Consider the following 21257-nt stretch of genomic DNA (forward strand, 5'->3'; position numbering starts at 1 on the left):
CAAACCTCCAGGGTGGGTCCCTTTTTTGCAGGTTTCAAGGCAGAGCTCAGGTCCGGGATTCGTGTTTAGGCATTGTTGTACAAGTCTCCAAATTGAGAACCTACTATTGGGGATTGTAGTATTGATTTACTAGTTTTGCACTATGTAACAGAACTGAATTGAATTAAACTGAACTGAATTGAATTGACCTGAATTGAACTGAACTGAAAATAAGCTGGGGAGAACAAGCCCTATGTCTTTAATATAATTAATTTACAAACATATTTTCAAATAATATATCTAATAATCATGACATATTTCTACATAAAAATAAAAAGATGAGATGTGTTATCCCCACTGACAGATGCGACTATTACGATCGTTAAAATAAATTAATAAAATGATAAATTATCCTAATCGACACATACGACAATTATAAAAGCCAAAAAATAAAAAGATGAGACTATCCCCTTATTTTTCTTGGTATGTTCATGGATGGTTAATTTATGTACTTATTTGAAATTGTAATTGCAATTGAAACATTAGGTAGAAAGAAACTTTGTAATTGTTTGTAATTGCTTTAGTTATATCAGTTTAACCTTCAACTAAAAATTTCTCCTTTGAAGCATACTTATTGAGAAATGTTTTATATATGCAACATTACATCTTACTATAAGTTAGGAAATCTTAACTTTCCTTACTACACATAATTGTAGATTAAAAAGAAATTAAATATTTTAAAATAAGCGTTTTTAGATAAGTAAAGGTTAGAAAAATAATTTTACAAACACTATATACCTCCCCCTTGGCTTATATAATAGAGATAGATACTTTGTTTATTTCAAAGATTTTGTTGGAGTCTGATTAAGAAAAATTTATGGGGAAGAAAATATAACATGATCTCATTTCTTACATATATGTGGGAATTAAAAGATCCTGAATATATGTAGTGAATTGTTTTAGGAATTATTACACTCTATGAAGGCACGATTGATTATGACATTTTAAGGAAATTATTACATGAATAAAGTGTTTGTTTTGCTTGTCTATTGCTATTAAGGAAAGTAACTCTTAGAAATTAACGTGTATATTTCATTCTTTGTAAGTATCTGTATTATATATGGTAATATACGGGGACATCAAAAATTGTAATAAAAAATAGGAAAATAACTAACAGCCTGATTTAAATGAGATAAAAAAAGTAATATGAACCCGGTGCACACTAACTTAATGTGCACCTGATCCATCTCACATAAGTTGTAATGATTACAAGTACATTTCTCAGTTTTTGTCGTGTTCAGTCTTCCACTCTTTCTCTTCTTTCCTCTGATAACTTCTCTCTCCTTCTCTCTCCTCTAATAATATCTCTCTCCTCTGATAACTTTTTCTAACTTCATTCTCTTATAAGTTCTGCATTTATTCTCTCATAAATTAACTTTTTCATTTTCTCTCTCATAACTTCTTCATCTTCTCTTTGTTCAAGTTCGTACTATGTCTTTTACTTCCTCCGTTTCTAAATAAGTGCAACATTTCTTGTTTGTCAATGCATTATTTTAACCATTAATATCTTCAATTATCAATAAGTAAAAATTATAAAAAGTTGATATTAAAAAAATTCACATTCAGACGAATCTAACAAGATCCCACATGACTATGTTTTTCCTAAAATGTAAATCACCAAAACTAATTAAAGTTTAAACTGGGAATAGTAAATACTATGTAAATGTTGCACTTATTTAGAAACAGATGAAGTATTTTTTTCGTTCATTTCTGTTTAATCATAAAATAATATAGTGTATTTTGAAATAATATAGTGTGTTTTGACATGATAGTGTTTTGCTGAGTTTTTTGGCGTGCATTTTGCATGATATAGTGTATTTTGAAATGATTGTGTGTTTTGATATGATAGTATTTTGCTATTTTTTTGGCATGATAGTGTTTCATCATATAGTGTTTATGGACATGATATAGGATGCTTTGACATAATATAGTACATTTTAAAATGATGTAGTGTTTTGCTATGTTTTTTTTTTTTTTACATGATAGTGTTGCATGATATAGTGGACATATTATGTGGACATAGAGATACACAAATAATTATGAGACACTATATTAATGGTATACAACTTTTATTATTCATGTAAATAGAATATTGGATGGATACCCCCAGGTTAGTTATAATTATCAAATATATGTAACAAACAACAAATTCTCCTCATTAATTATTTTTTCTTATTACAGTGGGATCTTGTATAATTATTGATTATTTAAGCAACTGCATCATATAATGTAATATTGTTAATAGGATGACTTGTCACCAAATTGCATTTATTAGTTTATGGCCCGTTCGTTATCGTTTTTGTTTTTAGTTTTTAGTTTTTTTTTTTTTTTGAAAAATAAAAACAAAAACATGAAACCAGAAAAAATGGTTTTTACTTTTTAGTTGTCAGTTTTCAAAATCATCATGTTCCCAAAAAATTTGACTATTTTTTTTATTCATTATAGGACATATATCATATGACTTTGAAAATTAAAAAACCAAAAAGCAGAAAACCACAGTAATACCAAACAGGCTCTTAGGGCCTGTTCTCTTCGGCATAAAACAGCTGAACTGAACTGAACTGAACTTATTAGAGCTGAACTGAACTGAACTGAACTTATTGGAGCTGAACTGAACATAACTGAACTGAACTGAACTGAACTGAATTGAATTGAACTGAATTAAATTGAATTGAATTGAATTAAATTAAATTGAATTAAACTGAATGTAATAAATATATAAATAATATTTTAAACAATAATAATATGAATATTAAATAATAATTATAATGATAAGTAATAATAATGAATAATAATAATAGTATTTTGGATATTTTTAAATGATAGTTATAAATAAATAATATTAAATCATAAATTAATAATAATAATAATAATAATAATAATAATAATTAATGATAATAATGATAATTAATAATTATCATTTTATATTATTTGTATTAATATATTAATACTTGATGATGATATATAATAACAATAATATTTAAGAAGTAAAGTAATATTACTATTTTAATAATTAGATTTAATAATATAAAAATATAATGATTGGGTTTGACCGCGAAAATTACATCATAAACGTCTTGACGCGATTTGATTGGTTTATGGGCTAAAAAAGTGGGTTTATTTGTGCTTTGACCTAAACCATGTTCTTCCTAATAATAATAGTAAGAAACAAAATAAATTATAATAAATTAAACAAAAAGTGAGTAAAGTTATGATAAACAAAATAATATATAGAAACAACAATAATAATAATAATAATAATAATACTTAATAGTAATGATATATATTTAAATAATAATAATAATAATAATCATAATAATAATGATAATAATAATAATAATAATAATAATAATAATAATAATAATAAGAGTAATTAGTAAAATAAATTATACCAACATAATAATAGTATTTAACAAAATGGTTAAAAAAGAATGGAGCTAAACTGAACTGAACTGATCTGAACTGAACTGAACTGAACTGAACTGAACTGATTGGAGCTGAACTGAACTGAACTGAACTGAACTTAACTTAACTTATTGGAGCTGAACTGAACTGGACTGAAAATAAGTTGGGGAGAACAGGCCCTTAGTTTAATTGCTTTCTTTAAAACAATATCATGTTAAAGAAAAAATAATAAAATCTATTATATAAGACAATATATGGGGACCCCAAAAAATAAGAAATAAAAAGTAAAAAAAAAAAAAAAGAGTAACTACCAAAAAAAACAAAAAAAAAAAACAAATTAAAATCCTTAATCTATCTCTAACTCCAAAAAACATGTTACATCACAATATCTTCTTCCTCAGTCATTATATTTTCTTCTTGATAATTTACAAACAAAAAGCACAACATTGACAACTACATTTTTCCTTTTTAGATTTTGTAAACATTTTTTGACAAAAATTATTACTAAAAAAAATTAAATAATACTCCCTTCGTTTTTTTTAGATGTAACATATTGACTTTGGGCACTATTCATCCAATACACTTTGACCACTAATTGTTATTTATACATAAGAAAAAATATAGTCATGTGAGATCTTGTTTGATTCGTCACGGTATACACTTTCTAAATATATATTTTTTATAATTTTCACTTTTATACAATTGGAGATATTATCGGTCAAAGTTGTGCCTCGACAAATGTAAAAAGTCCAATTTTACATCTAAAAAAACGGAGGGAGTATATGATTTTGTACACATAACGTACATATAACCAAATAAATTGAACTTCCTGCAAAGTGCAAACCGCCTCTTTTACCTACACAGTTGTTGCAAAGAAAAACAAAATATCATGTTTATCTCCTTGCAGACCATATAATAAAACAATACTTTCTCCAATTAATGCAAAAATCGATCAATATTCCACGTTTCACTCCCTGCAAAGTGCGAACCATCAACTCTATAATTCTTTGACAAGCTCCAATTAATGAAAACCCAATTATCAAAAAAAAAACTCACTTTTCAAAATTAAACACCAAAAGTGGTGGAAAAAAATAAGAGTCTAAAAATATCGAAAGTATAGAGTGCAGTATAAAAATAATCATCTCCCATTGTTAACTTTGAAACTCATCAAAGAATACCAAAAACACACAAAAGGAGTAATATTTCGCAAATTAAATGATAATATGCAATTATGAACTATAATACACCTAAATGTTACTAAAATGCAACTTAAATACACCTACAACTTATATAAAAATACGACACATCAATCGACTTAAGGTAGTGATAATATCACGACTTCTTAATTCTTAGATAAGTTATTACGACTTGCTTTACTAGTTCCAACAATCTAAATTAATATTTTGTTTGGTTCTAGTACTATTTTTTTTGCCATGACTCGTGAAAATGTTCATGTTGTTCAACCTAATAATACTCTTATTATTATGCCCCAAAAAATTATCCCTGATTTGTCCAAATCTGAACCTTTGAATGGAAAAAACTTCAAACGTTGGTCTGAAAAATATTCTTCTATTTCCAACAATATGATATTAATTATGTGTTACATGAGGAGATTATTCTTGATGATTCTATTACCATTTATGATGCTAAGAAAGCTAAGGATAATTGTACTAATAAAGGAATTATGTTGCATTACATGGACAATTCTTTGTTTGATATTTACTGTTAGGGGTGAAAATTTTCGGATAAAAATCGAAATCCAATCCAATCCAAACCAAATTAGTAAATCAGATTGGACTCAAATTATGTTCACATTGGATTCGGATTAAATTTTTGAAAAAATGAATTTTCGGATCGGATCGGACTAATGGTGATTAGATCAGAAAATCCAAAATAACTGAATAGTAGATAGTCCTTAAATTGTATAATAAAAATTGGCCTTAATAGATTCTTTTTTAGAAAAAACTCAATGGTCGGGAGACCTTACCCTTCCCCGAAAACTCTAATGACCTAACTTTCTAATCACTATTGAAAACTTTAATTCGATACTCGTGCTTACCGAGGTTTATTTTGATGCTCGTACCTAATTTTTTTTCCAGCAAAAATAATAGTTAAAAAAAAATGGATATTTCGAATTGGATCCAATCTATTGTCTAAATATACAGATTGGATTAGTTTGGAATCAAACTCTAATTGGATTGGATTTGATTTGGAAAATTGAAATCCAAATTTTGTTCAGATCGGATTAGACTAGGCCTAAGTCCAAACCATACACCGAACTTTCATGCCTATTTAGTGTAAATGCAATAGTGCTAAAGAAATATGGACTTGTCTTGATGCTAAGTATGGTTCTGATGATGCTGGTACTAAAAAATATGTTGTTGGTAAGTGGCTTAAGCTTGAGGTCGTTGATGACAAGCCTATTATGGACCAAATTCACGAATATGAGAATTTGGTTTCTTGCATCATTGATGAAGGCATATCAGTACGTGAACACTTTCAAGCTACTTTCAAGCGAATGCACTCATCAAGAAGATACCTTCTTCTTGGGGAAAGCACAACAAGAATTTAAGGTGCAAGAAAAAGGATATGATGCTGCAAGAATTGGTTGCTCATATCAAGATTGAGGATGCTAACAGGAGCCATGAACGTGTTAAGACTAATGCTTCTAATTCTATTGTTATTGCTGAACATAAGAATGCAGGTTCATACAAGAGTGGTGACCAGAACAACAAACACAATAGGTTTGATGTAGAATGCTTCTATTGCCACAGGAAAGGACACGTTCTGCCCATTGTCATGCTAGGATTGCAAGTGAGAAGAGTGGAAATGAGGGTAACAAAGGCAATCAGAAAAGTTACAACAAGAACTACAAGTCTCACAGAAACAATTCTGGTCAAGGAAAGCCTCAAGTCGATCTCTATGAGACTTGTGAGGATGTCGTTGTTCTCTCTGAAGTCAACTTGGCTGAAAATCAAGTTGAGTGGATCGTTGATATTGGAGGTATGCGTCATATTAGCGCCAACAAGGATCTTTTCAAGGAGCTCAAAAATTTTGTTCATGGTAGTGAGGACATATACATGGAAAACTCCAGTGAAGTTTGGGTCCACGACAAAGCAAATGTCTCTCTGAAACTCAATTCTGGAAAGACATTAGCTCTTGAAAATATGTTGTATGTCCTTGATGTGCGTAAAAACATTATTTCTGGGGCTTTGTCTAATAATGTTGGTGTTAAACTTTATTTTGATTCTACTAAATTAGTGTTGTTAAAAAAGTTTGGCCACTTTGTTGGCAAAGGCTTTTTTAATGGTGGTCTGTTTATTTTGAACGTTAAGATGAATGAATCATCCTCTTCTGCTTATATTATTGAATCTGTTGGCTCTTGGAATTCTAGACTTGGACATGTTAATATTAAGTCCATCAAGTGCATGTATAGCATGAACTTGATTCCAAAGTTGGCCATGTCGAAATGCAAAAATGTGAAGTGTGTGTTGAGGCTAAGTATCATCAGAAACCTTTTAAGGAAGTAATCAAGAGGCAAACTCAATTGTGAGAGTTGATCCATACTGATATTGCAGACTACAAGAATGTTGTGAGAAATCTAGCCATAAGTATTATATAACCTTTGTTAATGATTGTTCAAGTTTCACTAGAGTTTATTTAGCTCAAAAGCAAATATGATGCCGAGGACTTTTTTCAATTTATAATCCCAAGGTTGAAAACCAACTAGATAGGAAAATCAAGATATTTAGGTTTGAATTTGGTGGTGAATGTGATTCTGGCTTTCTTGTTGATCTTTTTGTCAAAAAATGGTATTACTCATGAGTTTTCTGCCCATTATACTCCTCAACAGAATGGGATAACTGAGAGGAAAAATAGAACTTGGAAAGATGTGATGAATGTGATGTTGATTTCCTCGGATTTATTTGACTTTATGTGGTGAAAAGTCATTTTATCTGCTTGTATGTTTTACATCAAGTACCTCACAAGAAAGTATAATAAACCCCTTATAAGTTGTGGAAAGGTTATTCTCCTTACCTGAATTTTGTGAAAGTGTGGGGGATCTTAGCTAAGGATCTTGTACATGAATTCAAGAGGGATAAGATTGGACCTAAAATTTTCTAGTTATGCCCCTAACAATGCAGCTTATAAGTTTATGGCTAAGGATGCCAAATCTAGTTTTTATGGTCATATTTTTGTGTCGAGAGAAGCTAAGTTTTTTAGGACATATTTCCTTAAAGTCTTATACACTTGTTGATGTTTCTTTGGAGTCTTTACCTTCTTCATCTTATTCGCCTAATGATGTGGTTGATGTTCTTGGAAATTCTGTTGAACCCTCTAATGAACTTAAGAGAAGCAAGAGACCTATAGTTGAGACTAGTTTTGGACCTGGTTTTATTACTATTTCTTTTTTAGAGTACGGGGATGATTTGATAAATATTTTATAGCTGCCTTTATTATTCAAGATGATCCTAAGATCTATGGTGATGCCCACGAGATCTGTTTATCCTGTGTTATGGAAGAAAGCCATTGATATTGAGATTACGTCCATTATGTCTAATCATACTTGGGAGGTTGTGGATTTACCTCATGGATGTAAATCCATAGGTTGTAAGTGGGTTTTCAGGAAGAACCTCAAGTTTGATGGGTCCATTGGTAAGTTTAAGGCTAGATTCAGTTCTAAGGGTTTTTCTACTTAGAAGTAAGATTTTGATTACTTTAATACCTATTCTCGAGTAACTAAGACTGCTTCTATTAGGGTGTTGTTAGTTTGATGGAGTTTGCACAATAAAAGCAATGTTTAAGGTTATAATGTTTGCTTCCTTCTATAATATAAATCAAAGATGTTTCTTATGTTAATATAATCAAATTACCTTAGTTTAGTTTGCTAGATTTGTTGAGATATTGTCGTATGGTTGAATGTTATGCTTATCTAGGACTTTAGACTATAATGGTATGAATGTGCACATGGGCGGATCTAGAGGGGGTACAAGGGGTACAGCTGTACCCCCATTATTTATGGAAAATAGTGAAAACAAATCAATAAGTTGAGGTTTGTCTTGTTGGTAGCAAAAGGGAAAAGAAAGATCCATGAATTTATGAGGAGGTCTCGAGTTCAAAACCCCACAAAGTTCTTTTTATGCTTTTAATTACTTACCCTTTGACTCATGTTTAATTTATCTTCAACACTTTAACTATATACTTCTCTCTATGGGTCTATGGCTATTAGTGTGAAACTAAAAATTTATAAGTAAGCTTACTTTGCAACTAAAAATTCATAAGCCCACAAAAATAAAAGCTCCGAAATAATAATTTTGTCTCTATTCTTTTTCCTTCAAAATTTCCGCATTTATATACTTAAACTACTGTTTTTAAATTGAACAACTTATTTTAAAGATCTGGTTATTTAAATTGAAACATTGAACACTTAAATAGTTAGCAATTATATCTAAGTTCTTACTTAAACTTAAGGAGAAAAAAATTTTCTCATTTATATACTTAAACAACTGTTTTTAAATTGAACAACTTATTTCTAAAGATCTGGTTATTTAAATTGAAACATTGAACACTTAAATAGTTAGCAATTATATCTAAGTTCTTACTTAAACTTAGGGAGAAAAAAATGTTAATAAAGCTTTATTTTGAAAAAAAAAAAATTAACGAGTCTAACTACTTACGTATTCGTACCCCCATGAGTAAATTCCTAGATACGCCACTGAATGTGCATCTCATATTCTCTTGAAAATCAGGTTACTAAATTCAAGATATATAACTTGATGAGCCCAGGATATAAGTTAGTCAACAGTTCAGTGCTGCTTTCTACTTCCTTTACAAACAAGAAAAAAAAAACAATGTACTGCTACTTGTACTCAAATTATTGGATATGGACTTTTAGTATTAGAGTCAACTGCATCCTTAGTATTTGACTATCCAAGTTTATTGCTCAAATTACTTCCATTGACCTTTAGTCTATGAGCTTTAGTTTGTGACTTCTTAGATTGAGACAAGTTGAGTTGTTTCTAGTTTAGTGAAAGTCTATTAACTAGCTTGTGCTATTTATAGATGAATTGTGTGAAGTACAGTCTAGTGACTTATAATAGAGTATTACTAGTCGTATATGCATGCGATGCGTGCGTCGACAATCTTGTGTACGAATAGGCATATATTTTTTACTCTAAAATTATCTTGGTAGTGATTCAAACTATTGAGGTTTTTTGTAGCTTATTATCTTTTTGAACTAAAGGTGACCGATTTTTAACTGTTAGAAAATTTTGGTCGAGATTTAATAATAATTCTTTGTCAGCAGCTTTAGTATAGTTCTTTAACGATTGTAAATATTAACAAATCATATTATTGGAACTTTGTAAATACAAAGTATTATGTTGTCAACATATATCACTAACTTTTTTCAAATTGAAGATTCTAATTAATTTCGTGAATTGATTGTGTAAATCAAGTCAAGTTATTAATGGTGATTGCATATTCCATTTTTGACTTATTCCATATGGCAAGTTGCATTTATTCTCATTTTCAAATCTATTATAAAAAAAGTTATTTTAATTTATTAAAGGGTATTCTAGTCATTTCAAATGGGGACACCACACCTCCTCCCTTGGCCTATATAATAGAGATATTGTAGATTTTGGGTTCGTCGAGGAACCTTTTTTACTTGAGATTCAGACTTATTGATTGTTGTTGCTGATAAAGTAAGATTTCTTACTATGCTTGTACATATGAGTTGATAAATTGTTTATATTGTTTGGAAATTTATTTTGAGATTGAGATAGTTTTATAATGTTATATATTGAAACTCATATTTTGATTCTCGATATTTACGGTGAAAGAGTTGAGATTGTTTATGAGATGTATATTTAAAAGGAGGAAGCTCTTCACTGTGACCAAGTTTAATTAAATTGTGGGGTTGCCGGTAAGTGGTATTTCTCGAGTATGGAAGTATGTTGAGTTAACAGTGTCACAACATTTAGTTTAGTAGTTGGGAGTATATCGATCAATACTATTGTCATCCGTCTTCCTTCTTGGTACGTTATCAAGTTAGGGATATGCATACTAGGGACTTTGGTGTTTACCTTATCTAGTGAGCCTAGCTAGCTCATTGAATTTTCGGTTTTTTCACCATATACCCCTGACAAATTTTTTTTTGTACCGTATACCCTTTCAACTTTCCAAATTCATCATATACCCCTCACATTTCGAAAAATACATCAACTTACCCTTTTGACTAACGGTGTTAGACTTCCGTTAGTCATTAACCTATAATCTCCCCTTAAATCCTAATTAACTAACCTAAATTAAACCCTAACCCTAACCCTAACCTTAACCTCTACTGCCACATCACCCCACCCCTTACCCCCGCTGCCACATCACCCCCTCACCTTACCCCCACTGCCACATCACCCCCCACCTTACCCATTGCCACATCACCCCCTCACCACCACCCCTCCCCACTCCCCTGCAACCCCGCCCCCCTCCACCTCCCCGCATCCCCCATCCCCTTTCCCCATTGTCGCGCATCCCCCCTCCCCTTTCCCCGTTGTCGCGCATCCCCCCTCCCCTTTCCCCGTTGTCGCGCATCCCCCCTCCCCTTTCCCCGTTGTCGCGCATCCCCCCTCCCCTTTCCCCGTCGTCGCGCATCCCCCCTCCCCTTTCCCCGTCGTCGCTCATCCCCCCCTCCCCCCTTCGCGCAGCATCGCAAAACCCGCAGCATCCTAATCCGACTGGGTTGGGGTGCGAATGCTGGCTGAAATCGGGATAAGGGGAGGGGGATATGCGCTGCGGGTGGCGGAAGGGGGAGGGGGAGATGCGCTATGGGTGGCGGAAGGGGGGAAGGGGAGGGGTGGGTGGGCTGTGGGCTGAGGCTGTGTGACAATCCGGTCAGGTGGTCAGTGGGTCAGGTGGTGGGTGCGAAAATCCGGTCAGGTTGTCAGTGGGTCAGGTGGTGGCTGGTGCTGATTAGGGTTAGGGTTAGGGTGGATTAGGGGGTGGGTGGGCTGTGGGCTGGGGCTGGGTAGTGGGCTGGGGATGGGAATGGGGAAGTGGGATGGGGGTGGGTAGGGGCTAATGGGCTTTTAGGGTTAGGATTTTTTATTAGTTATGTTTAGGTTAGTTAATTAGGATTTAAGGGGAAATTAGGGGTTAATGACTAACGGAAGTCTAACACCGTTAGTCAAAAGGGTAAGTTGATGTATTTTTCGAAATGTGAGGGGTATATGATGAATTTGGAAAGTTGAAAGGGTATACGGTGCAAAAAAAAATTTGTCTGGGGTATATGGTGAAAAAACCGTTGAATTTTTATTACTTCCTACTCACAGATTACGAAAGGTTATGTTTGAAAGTTTTATAGAATGGTTCAAAAAGAAAGAAAGATTGGATCTGACGTTGTTAGAAAGTTAATATATTATCTTCTATTCAACTTATAAATGAATTTGTAAGATATTCCTATATATCTAACCAATACATTGAATAGTTTTGTTTTGTTATAGTATGGAATCTTGCTCAGCCATTGGCTGATACTACAATGTTTGATGTGCAGGTACCTGAAGTTAGTTAACTTTGGGTTCACGAGTACGTTGGATCTCTATTAGTTTAATAAGACTTCTGCTATTATTTATTTGACTTTGAAATTTACATTCTAGTTTGTAATAATTAATTACTTTCTATCAAGTTGGTCTATAATAATTATTTAAAACTTATTGTTTAGTGTTTTATCTAGAAACATTAGCCTTGCGGTTATTATTATTAATTATTGCAATGTAGCACCTTTGAATTTTCGAGTTTATTTATTATAAGATGTTTTTATAAGTATTGGAATTTCAAGGTTGTTATAGAAGGTCAATAGTACAAAGGCAAAGTGATGCATACACATCTAAGAAGAGCTTAAAAATAAGCTTTTTATCTTTTGGTTCTGTTTAATATTGAGATTGGTTAAGAGTTTAAGAAGGTTAATCACCTCAATCTACCCTAAATGTGATGATTAAGCAAGCATAACAAATTCAAAAGCCCGTCAAGAACATAAACAAGCTCAATAGTAAAGCTAAGAATGTTTTGAGTTAGCTTTTCGTTTTTTTGTTAATCGTGATTAAGTTAATTAATCCTGATTAATTAGGCTATTTGTGATTAATTAACACTAACCCAGTTTAAGTGTTACTTAATCATGATTAAATGCTTAAGTAGTACTAATCATGGATTAACATACCTAACCATGCTTAATTACTAGTTAAATGGGCTTTATTTGCTTAATCATTTACATCCATTTTTTTTTTACCTATGGAGTACAAAAACAAGCAACTATCAACCCCGATTTTGCATCAAGAACCCTGATTGAAAGGGGTGACAAGACACAACCAATCAGAAGCTTGCTTAAGGGTTAAGAAAGCTTCCTATTAGAAGCCCTACACAACCGCAACTTATGGTGTGAATGTCACCTGGTTTTGTGATTCCTTGGACAACAAGTTAGCTACAATATTTTAATGATTTCTTGCATGTATTTGGATCAACTTGAAATGAAGAACAAGATTTCATTGGTTAGGATGACAAAGCTTGGCCAATAGGATGCAAACAGCTACAGGAAAACAAGTTGCTATACTTAGGTGGTTTTGTATTAAAATATTAGTTATTTTATGTATAAGTAATGTACTAATGATGTAAGCAATAACGTATTTGGCCTTAGAAACTACTATAAATAGGGAAAGCAGAGAGTAAGTCTTGGTCTTGTATTTCAAGAGTTGTAAACTCAAAGAAAGCAAAGAGTTTTTTTATGTTATAGTTATAAAATGAGTGTTCATCTCTATATAAAAGTGTTTTGGCTTGATCTATAATTGAAAGCTAATCTTGTGAGTAGAGTGTTGTTGATTGTGTTTAGCATAAACCTCCTCTTGTTTGGTGGTATTTGGGAGAGGATAAGCGGTAGTCGTTCGAACCTCGTTTGAACCGTTTTTTGTTTGTTTTCTTTGATTGTCATTGCTTGTTATTGTTGTCCTAAAGGCCTAGATCGATATACATCGCAAGGGTACCATATAAAAGTCTCTAAATTATTTTTAATTTTCAAAATTTCACTTTAGTACAAATAAGATAGAAGAAAAAGTTTCTAATATACTAAAATTACCCGAATTTCAAGTCATTCTACTCCTAAAAATAACAGGTTCTCGTGAGTTCAACCATACGAGACTTTGCTTTCTCTTAGCATACTTATTTCCGATTTTGTATTTCATAATTCCTAGTAACTGAGGTTACTTAGTAATTGAGCAACATCCCAGTTGCAATATTGCCATCAACCTTGGTTAATGCGTTCGAAATTGGATGTTATTGTAATATATTATGTAAATAGTGAACGGATAAAATGGCACCGTCCATGATTAGACACTTTACTGCAGTTATGTAGTGAAATGATGTATCATCGGGTGAATTATTCACCCGATACTATATATACTGCACTTCGCGGGAGAAAATGAAATACACAACAATAAGAGCATACTCTCCAATCTTGCTTAAAATCTCTCTATAATACAACACGTTATCAACACCAGTTCGCTCTACTATCAAAAGGTAGTTCTTCTCAATTGCTACTAATTTTTTTTTTCAAAAATAAAAAAATAAAAAAATGGATCACCAGTGTAATGGGATCAATACTATTTTAAACAATGTATCTCTTTGTAATATATATTTTATCATAGAACGTAATAGTGTACCTTGTACCACAAATCTGGCACGAGGAGTGTAGTACACCCCAACACCATAATACTCACGTTAATAGCCATGTCGATGAACGCCGACAAACCACCGTCCCTAACCTCAATGATAACCCTCCTCCGAAACCACCAACTTAAATCCGGCAAACTCCTAATAATAAAAGGAGTAGGGACGATGAGGGTCCTTCAGTCAGCAACAAGCGACGGCAAAGTAATTAACTGGCGGTATCGGCTCGGCCGCCGCCAAGCAAGTCGCGCCACCTTCATGGAGGGAAAAGACCTTGCATTTAAAGCCGCCTATATGGACAGGCTATTATGTCGCACTTGCCCATAAATGGACGGACTCCGCCGCCTGGATGGACGGCTTACACTACAAAGAGGATGAATTTTTTGCCGCAAAATAGCTATAATAGTGGAGCTACCTTCTACCTTTTTCTTGTTTGTTATTTATGTCTTGTATTTTTTTTTTAACTATGCAAAAAGGTGGGGGGGGAGAAAGCATTGAAAGAAAATGATGAAAGAAGTAGCTAGTTTTTCTTTGCACCGAAATGAAACAGCTTATAAGTAGCATCTACCTTCAGATTTTCTACAAGTTGCAAAACTACTAGTTCCAATGCAAATGTGATGACACATCAACCTGATGACTTGTGCCATGTTAATGTTTGTCAGCAACTTTCCCATGCTAACTTGAAACTTTGTCATCTAGCAACCAAGTGGGCTTTAAAGTTTATGTTTACTATTCTGAAGTTTGATGCAAGCTATATATAATAGTTCCAATGCATTATAAAGGTTGGAGCATCTTGTCAGTATGTTGTCATTGCTTAATATTTCGTATAATATGAATTGAAGCTCTATTGAATGTGAGCTAAGTTTTGAAGTACTGAACATACTTTAAAATTATAGCTTAGATAAAGCATTAAACAAAATATTATCTATGGTTACCGACCATAGAGGAACCTGAATTAATTTTGAGTGATGAGACCATTTAGGACCATAAGTCGCCTTCCACCTCATAAACCACATACTCAGTTCACAAAAAGTTTTGATGCTCACTGCTCAGTTTATATTTATGGACCATGTTTTTGTACTAATGTATAAATCAAAACAATGTCAAGTGGAGTCTTGTTAGATTTGTTTCCATGTGTATTATCTGTTAGAAATATGTATCGTAGGCGCTAACAAATCGAACAATAAAGTATAATATACGGAGTAATTTATGTATGATTGTTCCTTTTCTGTAAATTATTACATATACTCTATTTCTCTTTTGGTTTTTGTCAAAATTTACGTATAACTCACTAGTATATATTTTACCTGTTAAATGTGAATAGTGGTTTTACACCACGATAAAAGGGATTATAACCCTTCTCATTTTCTCGTCCGCCTCCCTCACTCACTTCTACCTCATAAAATTTTCTCTCTCATAAAACTTCACAAATTTCATCTCCACTATTTTCGGCCACCATGTACAATGCCGGAAACCGCCGTCTTCAAAACGACACACCAGATCTTCTAGAATCTTTCAGACAGTTGAAGGTCATGTTTTACTGGGGAATGATACTTATAACAGTTTTAGTAAGAATTATTGTAATTCTGTTTCTGCATATTGTAAAACGCAATTATAATGCTTAATTATGCAAATTTTCTGTTACTATGCTATTAGCACATGTGGTTTATTTTTGGACATGATAGTAACATTCTGGTTAAACAAAAAAAAATGCAGCCTTTTTATATATATTTATTGTTCACCTTTCATGTTATTATCATGTTTCGAGCCCTTAACCTCTTGAACGGTTAAGGATTCTCGGACCATTATGGCTTACATCCCAGTGTGATTTTCTTTAGGAACTCTATATATTTATGCATTAATTTTCTACTAATACTTTTAAAACATCACATAAACTCAGAAATGGCTAGACTTGCAAACCGAGACTTTGAGATCCTTGAAGCCTCGGGCCAAAGGTGTCTAGAATGGAGGGTGGATGCAAAAGCTTACCTAAAGTCACTTAGCCTCGACCACACCATTATCGAAGGTGGTGCCCCTACCCCTTTGGAGCAAGCGAAAGCATTGGTGTATCTCAAACACCATATACATGAAGAACTCAAATCTGAATACATCCTTGTGGAAGATCCTAAAGAGTTATGGGATAACCTAAAGGATAGATTTGAGCATTTGCAAAGAATTATCGCTCCAAGGGCCCAACATGAATGGTCAGTACTCAGGTTTCAGGACTTTGCATCAGTACGCGAGTACAATTCTGCAGTACTTTGCATCACCTCACAGCTAAAGTTGTGCAAGAACCTGTGTCTGAACGAGCCATGATTGAGAAAACCCTCTCTACTATGCATGCCAATAATGTTGTTCAGCAAGAACAATATCGTGAAAGGCATTGCCAAAAGTTCTGCGACCTTACTGCCATCCTTTTGGTTGCAGAACATAACAATCAAATCCTGCTCTCAATTCATAATCAAAGGCCAGCAGGTACCAGCGCAGCAGCAGTTGACACAAATGCCACTAGAGGTGGTAAGCGCTGGAATAAGCGGGGAGGTAACTCAAACTGGAATGGCCAGTTCAAAAATAGGGGTAATGGGGAAAGAAATGACAATGGAAGTGGTAGATGAAGAGGAAGAGGACGAGGACGCCAAAACTGGCGCCCATATAGAGGACGCGGAGGAAGAAACTCCCAACAAAGAGCACAAGAAAAATGTTTCCAATGTGGCATTCAAGGGCATTGGGCAAATGAATGCCGCAACCAAACATCTTGTGGATCTATATGTGGCCTCTACTAAGGGTAAAGGGAGACGTGGCGAAACAAATTTAGTCACTGAAACTACTCTGCTCTCAGACCTCGATGTAGCTGATTACCTCATGGAAGATATTTCTATTGTCTAGCCCTCTTATCCCCCCTAGATCAACCTATGATGTTTTTTTATCACTTTACTTCATGTACACTTGTCTTACTTGATGTCTCTTGTATCTTGCATTCCTTTTATCATTTCATGTAATGTACCTCTTTCTATGAATAAATTTTTGCATTAAATTTTGACAAATTTATGTTTTAATGAAGATAATGACAAACAAAGGCGCCCAACAATGCCTGATTGATAGTGCCACTACACATACCATCCTGAGTAACAAGTCATACTTCACTCAGCTCAAGCCAAGAAAAGGCGACCTCAACACCATTGCAGGCACTGCAAATATGGTTGAGGGCTCAGGAAAGGCATGCATAGTGTTACCAAAAGGAACACACGTCACTATAAACAACGCATTGTATTCAGGTAAAACTCAAAGAAATCTATTGAGTTTCAAAGATCTGCGCACAAATGGTTACCATGTGGAAACCATTAACGAAAACGGAAAGGAGTACATGTATCTCACTAAATGTGACGATGGCAAGAAAATAATCCTTGAAAGGATGCCATCATACTCCGGACTGTATTTTACTTATATCAGTCCAGTCGAAACAAATTTGGTGTCCCACCATAAGGTAGACAACCAAGCAATATTTACTCTGTGGCATGATCGCTTGGGTCACCCAGGAACAAGCATGATGACGAAAATCGTCCGAAGCTCAAATGGGCATCCGTTGAAAAACATACGGCCCCACACTCAAATGAGCATAATTGTAAGGCTTGTTCCCTTGGCAAATTAATCATAAGACCTTCTAAAAATAAACTTGAAGGTGAAAATCTTGCATTCCTAGAAAGAATCCAAGGAGATATTTGCGGGCCAATACACCCATCATGTGGACCATTCAGATACTTTCTGGTGTTGATAGACGCATCAACACGTTGGTCTCACGTTAGTCTCCTATCAACAAGGAATGTTGCTTTTGCAAAACTGCTAGCGCAAATTACGCGTTTAAGGGCTCAATTCCCAGACTATCCCATAAAGAAAATCCGACTTGATAATGCCGGAGAATTCACATCCCGCACTTTTAATGACTATTGTATGTCAATTGGGATAGACGTGGAACATCCAGTAGCCCATGTTCACACACAAAACGGCCTAGCGAAGCATTCATAAAGCGACTACAATTAGTTGCGAGGCCATTACTCATGAAATCAAAACTCCCATCTTCTACATGGGGACATGCTATACTACATGTGCGGCTTTACTGAGACTAAGGCCGAGCCCAAGCATGATCTATCCCCACTACAGTTAGTGGTTGGAAAGGAACCAAGCCTTGCTCACCTACGAATTTTTGGGTGTGCAGTCTACGTTCCCATAGCACCACCACAACGTACTAAGATGGGCCCACAAAGAAGGTTGGGAATCTATGTTGGATTTGAATCACCGTCCATCATAAGATATCTAGAACCGTCAACTGGTGATCTTTTCACCGCTCGGTTGCGGATTGTCACTTTGATGAGACAATTTTCCCAACCTTAGGGGGAGATAAAGCAGGCCCATGTTGGAATGAAATATCATGGAATGCCAAAAATTTATCATATATTGATCAAAGATCAAATATGTGTGAGCAGGAAGTTCAAAAAATTATACACTTGCAAAACATTGCCAATCAATTGCCAGATGCATTCACTCATTCAAAAGGAGTGATAAAATCACATATACCTGCTGTGAATGCCCCTGCACGAGTTGAAATCCCAAGTGAAAAAACGGAAAATCCACTCGCAAATGAATCTATAACACGCAAAAGGCGTGGAAGACCACTCGGAGCCAAAGACTTGAAACCGAGGAAGTCTAGAAGAATAGAAACCAATAATGAGAAAACTGATGATTCTTCTAAAGTGGAACAATTTTCAAATGACGAAAACGTCATCAAACCCCAAAATGAACTCAAAGAATCAGATGCTACATCTGAGGGGGAGCATGAAAATGCTAGCGTCGACAATCACGAAATTTCAATAAATTTTGTCCATTCTAGAAAGAAGGAATAGGGTAAAAACCCCGATTGATGAAATATTTGCATATTCAATAGCCACAGAAATCACCACTGATATCGAGGACACCGAACCAAGATCGGTGGATGAATGTCGACGAAGGAGTGATTGGCCTAAATGGAAAGAGGTTATTCAGGTAGAATAAAACCCGTTGGATATAAATGAGTCTTCATGCGAAAGCGAAACGAGAAATATGAAATCGTATGATACAAGACCAAGCTTGTAGCCTAAGGTTTCTCCCAGAGACTTGGAATTGACTACGAGGAAACATACTCTCCAGTGGTAGATGTCACGACACTAAGATTCCTTATAAGTCTATCTGCATGCAAAGGACTACAAATGCGCCTTATGGATGTCGTGACAACTATCTCTATGGGTCACTTGACACTGATATCCATATGAGAGTCCCAGAAGGACTTGAACTACCTGAATCCTTGAGGTCAAAACCTCGGAAGCTACATTCCATAAAATTGAAAAAATCACTTTACGGTTTAAAACAATCTGGAAGGATGTGGTACAACCGTCTTAGTGAATACCTCATAAATCGAGGCTACAAGAACGACCAAATTTGTCCATGTGTCTTCACCAAACAAACCAAAAACGGGTTTGTTATAATTGCAATATATGTTGATTACTTAAATATCATCGGGACACCCGATGAGATTGAAGAAATCGCTAAATGCATGATGAAGGAAGATGAAAGATCTTGGAAAAACCAAATTTTGTCTTGGATTACAAATTGAACACCTAAAGGATGGAATCCTTGTTCACCAATCCAATTATGCCGAGAAAGTGCTAAAAAGGTTCTATATGGACAAATCACATCCGTTGAGTTCACCTATGGTTGTTCGTCGCTTAAAAATTGATGAAGATCCTTTCCGCCCTATGGAAGAAGGTGAGGATATACTCGGTCCCGAAGTACCATACTTAAGTGCCATTGGAGCCTTAATGTACTTAGCCATCAATACTAGACCAGACATTGCATTCTCGATCAATTTATTAGCTAGATACAGCTCCGAACCTACAAACAGGCACTGGAGTGGAGTGAAACACTTACTCCGCTATATACGCGGGACAACGGATATAGGATTATTCTATCCACGAGACGGAAATCCTACCCTTGTAGGATATGCTGACGCAGGTTACCTGTCAGATCCAGTCAAGGCCAAATCGTAAACAGGATATATTTTCAGCTATGGAAATACAGCAATCTCTTGGAAGTCAACAAAACAGACTCTAACAGCTACTTCATCAAATCAAGCTGAATTAATCGCAGTTTATGAAACTGGTAGAGAATGTGTATAGTTGAGATGTTTGACTCATCACATACTCAGGGAAAGTGGTATCCAAGAGACACAAGAAGGTCCAACTATAATCCATGAAGATAATACCGCTTGCATTACACAAATTAAAGAAGGCTATATCAAAGGTGACAGAACAAAGCATATCGATCCTAAATTCTTTTCCACCCACGATTTGGAGAAGGAAGGAACAATTAATGTCACACAAGTTCAATAATGCGACAATTTAGCCGACCTACTCACAAAGGCATTACCAGCAAAGCAATTCCAAGAGCTTGTACACCTAACTGGTCTGCGTCGCCTTCGAGATATACGTTAAATTGAGGGGGAGCGCATTTGTCCACTCTTCCCTAATTTATCCCATAGGTTTTTTCTTGGCAAGGTTTAACGAGGCAGAAAAGCATATAGGCATATTAAAGCCCAACTGTACTCTTTTTCCTTTATATTTGTTTTTATCCTATTAGGATTTTTCAAATGTAAAGTTTTTAATGAGGCAGTTGCCACCCCGTAATTTTTAAGATCCATTCAAGGGGAAGTGTTGTAATATTTTATGTAAACAGTGAACGGATAAAACAGCACCGTCCATGATTAGACACTTCACTGCAGTTATGCAATGAAATGATGTATCACCGGGTAAATTATTCACCCGGCACTATATATACCGCACTTCGCTGGAAAAAATAAAATACAAAACAATAAGAGCATACTCTCCAATCTTGCTTAAAATATCTCTATAATACAACAGATGCTTCAATACTAAAGTTTTAACTGATCCTTTTCTTCTTTTTTTTTCACATTCATATTCATTTATTTTCATGTCGGTAGTACGATAATATCTGTAGTGTTATTGGGTAAACCAAGTAAGTTCGCCAATTATTTTGGGCCAATAAGATGCTGA

General features: G+C 34.4%; 2 protein-coding genes across 2 annotated transcripts; both read left to right on the forward strand.

Moving 5' to 3' along the window:
* Window positions 1–16059: 16059 nt before the first annotated feature.
* On the forward strand, window positions 16060–16473 carry LOC130591784 (uncharacterized). The gene has a single exon (XM_057395697.1). It carries the CDS (start codon window positions 16060–16062, stop codon window positions 16471–16473), a length of 414 nt encoding a protein of 137 aa, XP_057251680.1.
* Window positions 16474–19754: 3281 nt separating this feature from the next.
* LOC125498828 (secreted RxLR effector protein 161-like) lies at window positions 19755–20234 on the forward strand. Its single transcript, XM_048647121.1, has one exon. It carries the CDS (start codon window positions 19755–19757, stop codon window positions 20232–20234), a length of 480 nt encoding a protein of 159 aa, XP_048503078.1.
* The last annotated feature ends 1023 nt before the right edge of the window (window positions 20235–21257 follow it).

This window comes from Beta vulgaris, chromosome 6 (genome assembly GCF_026745355.1).
Source record: "Beta vulgaris subsp. vulgaris cultivar EL10 chromosome 6, EL10.2, whole genome shotgun sequence".
NCBI classification, from domain to species: domain Eukaryota; kingdom Viridiplantae; phylum Streptophyta; class Magnoliopsida; order Caryophyllales; family Amaranthaceae; genus Beta; species Beta vulgaris.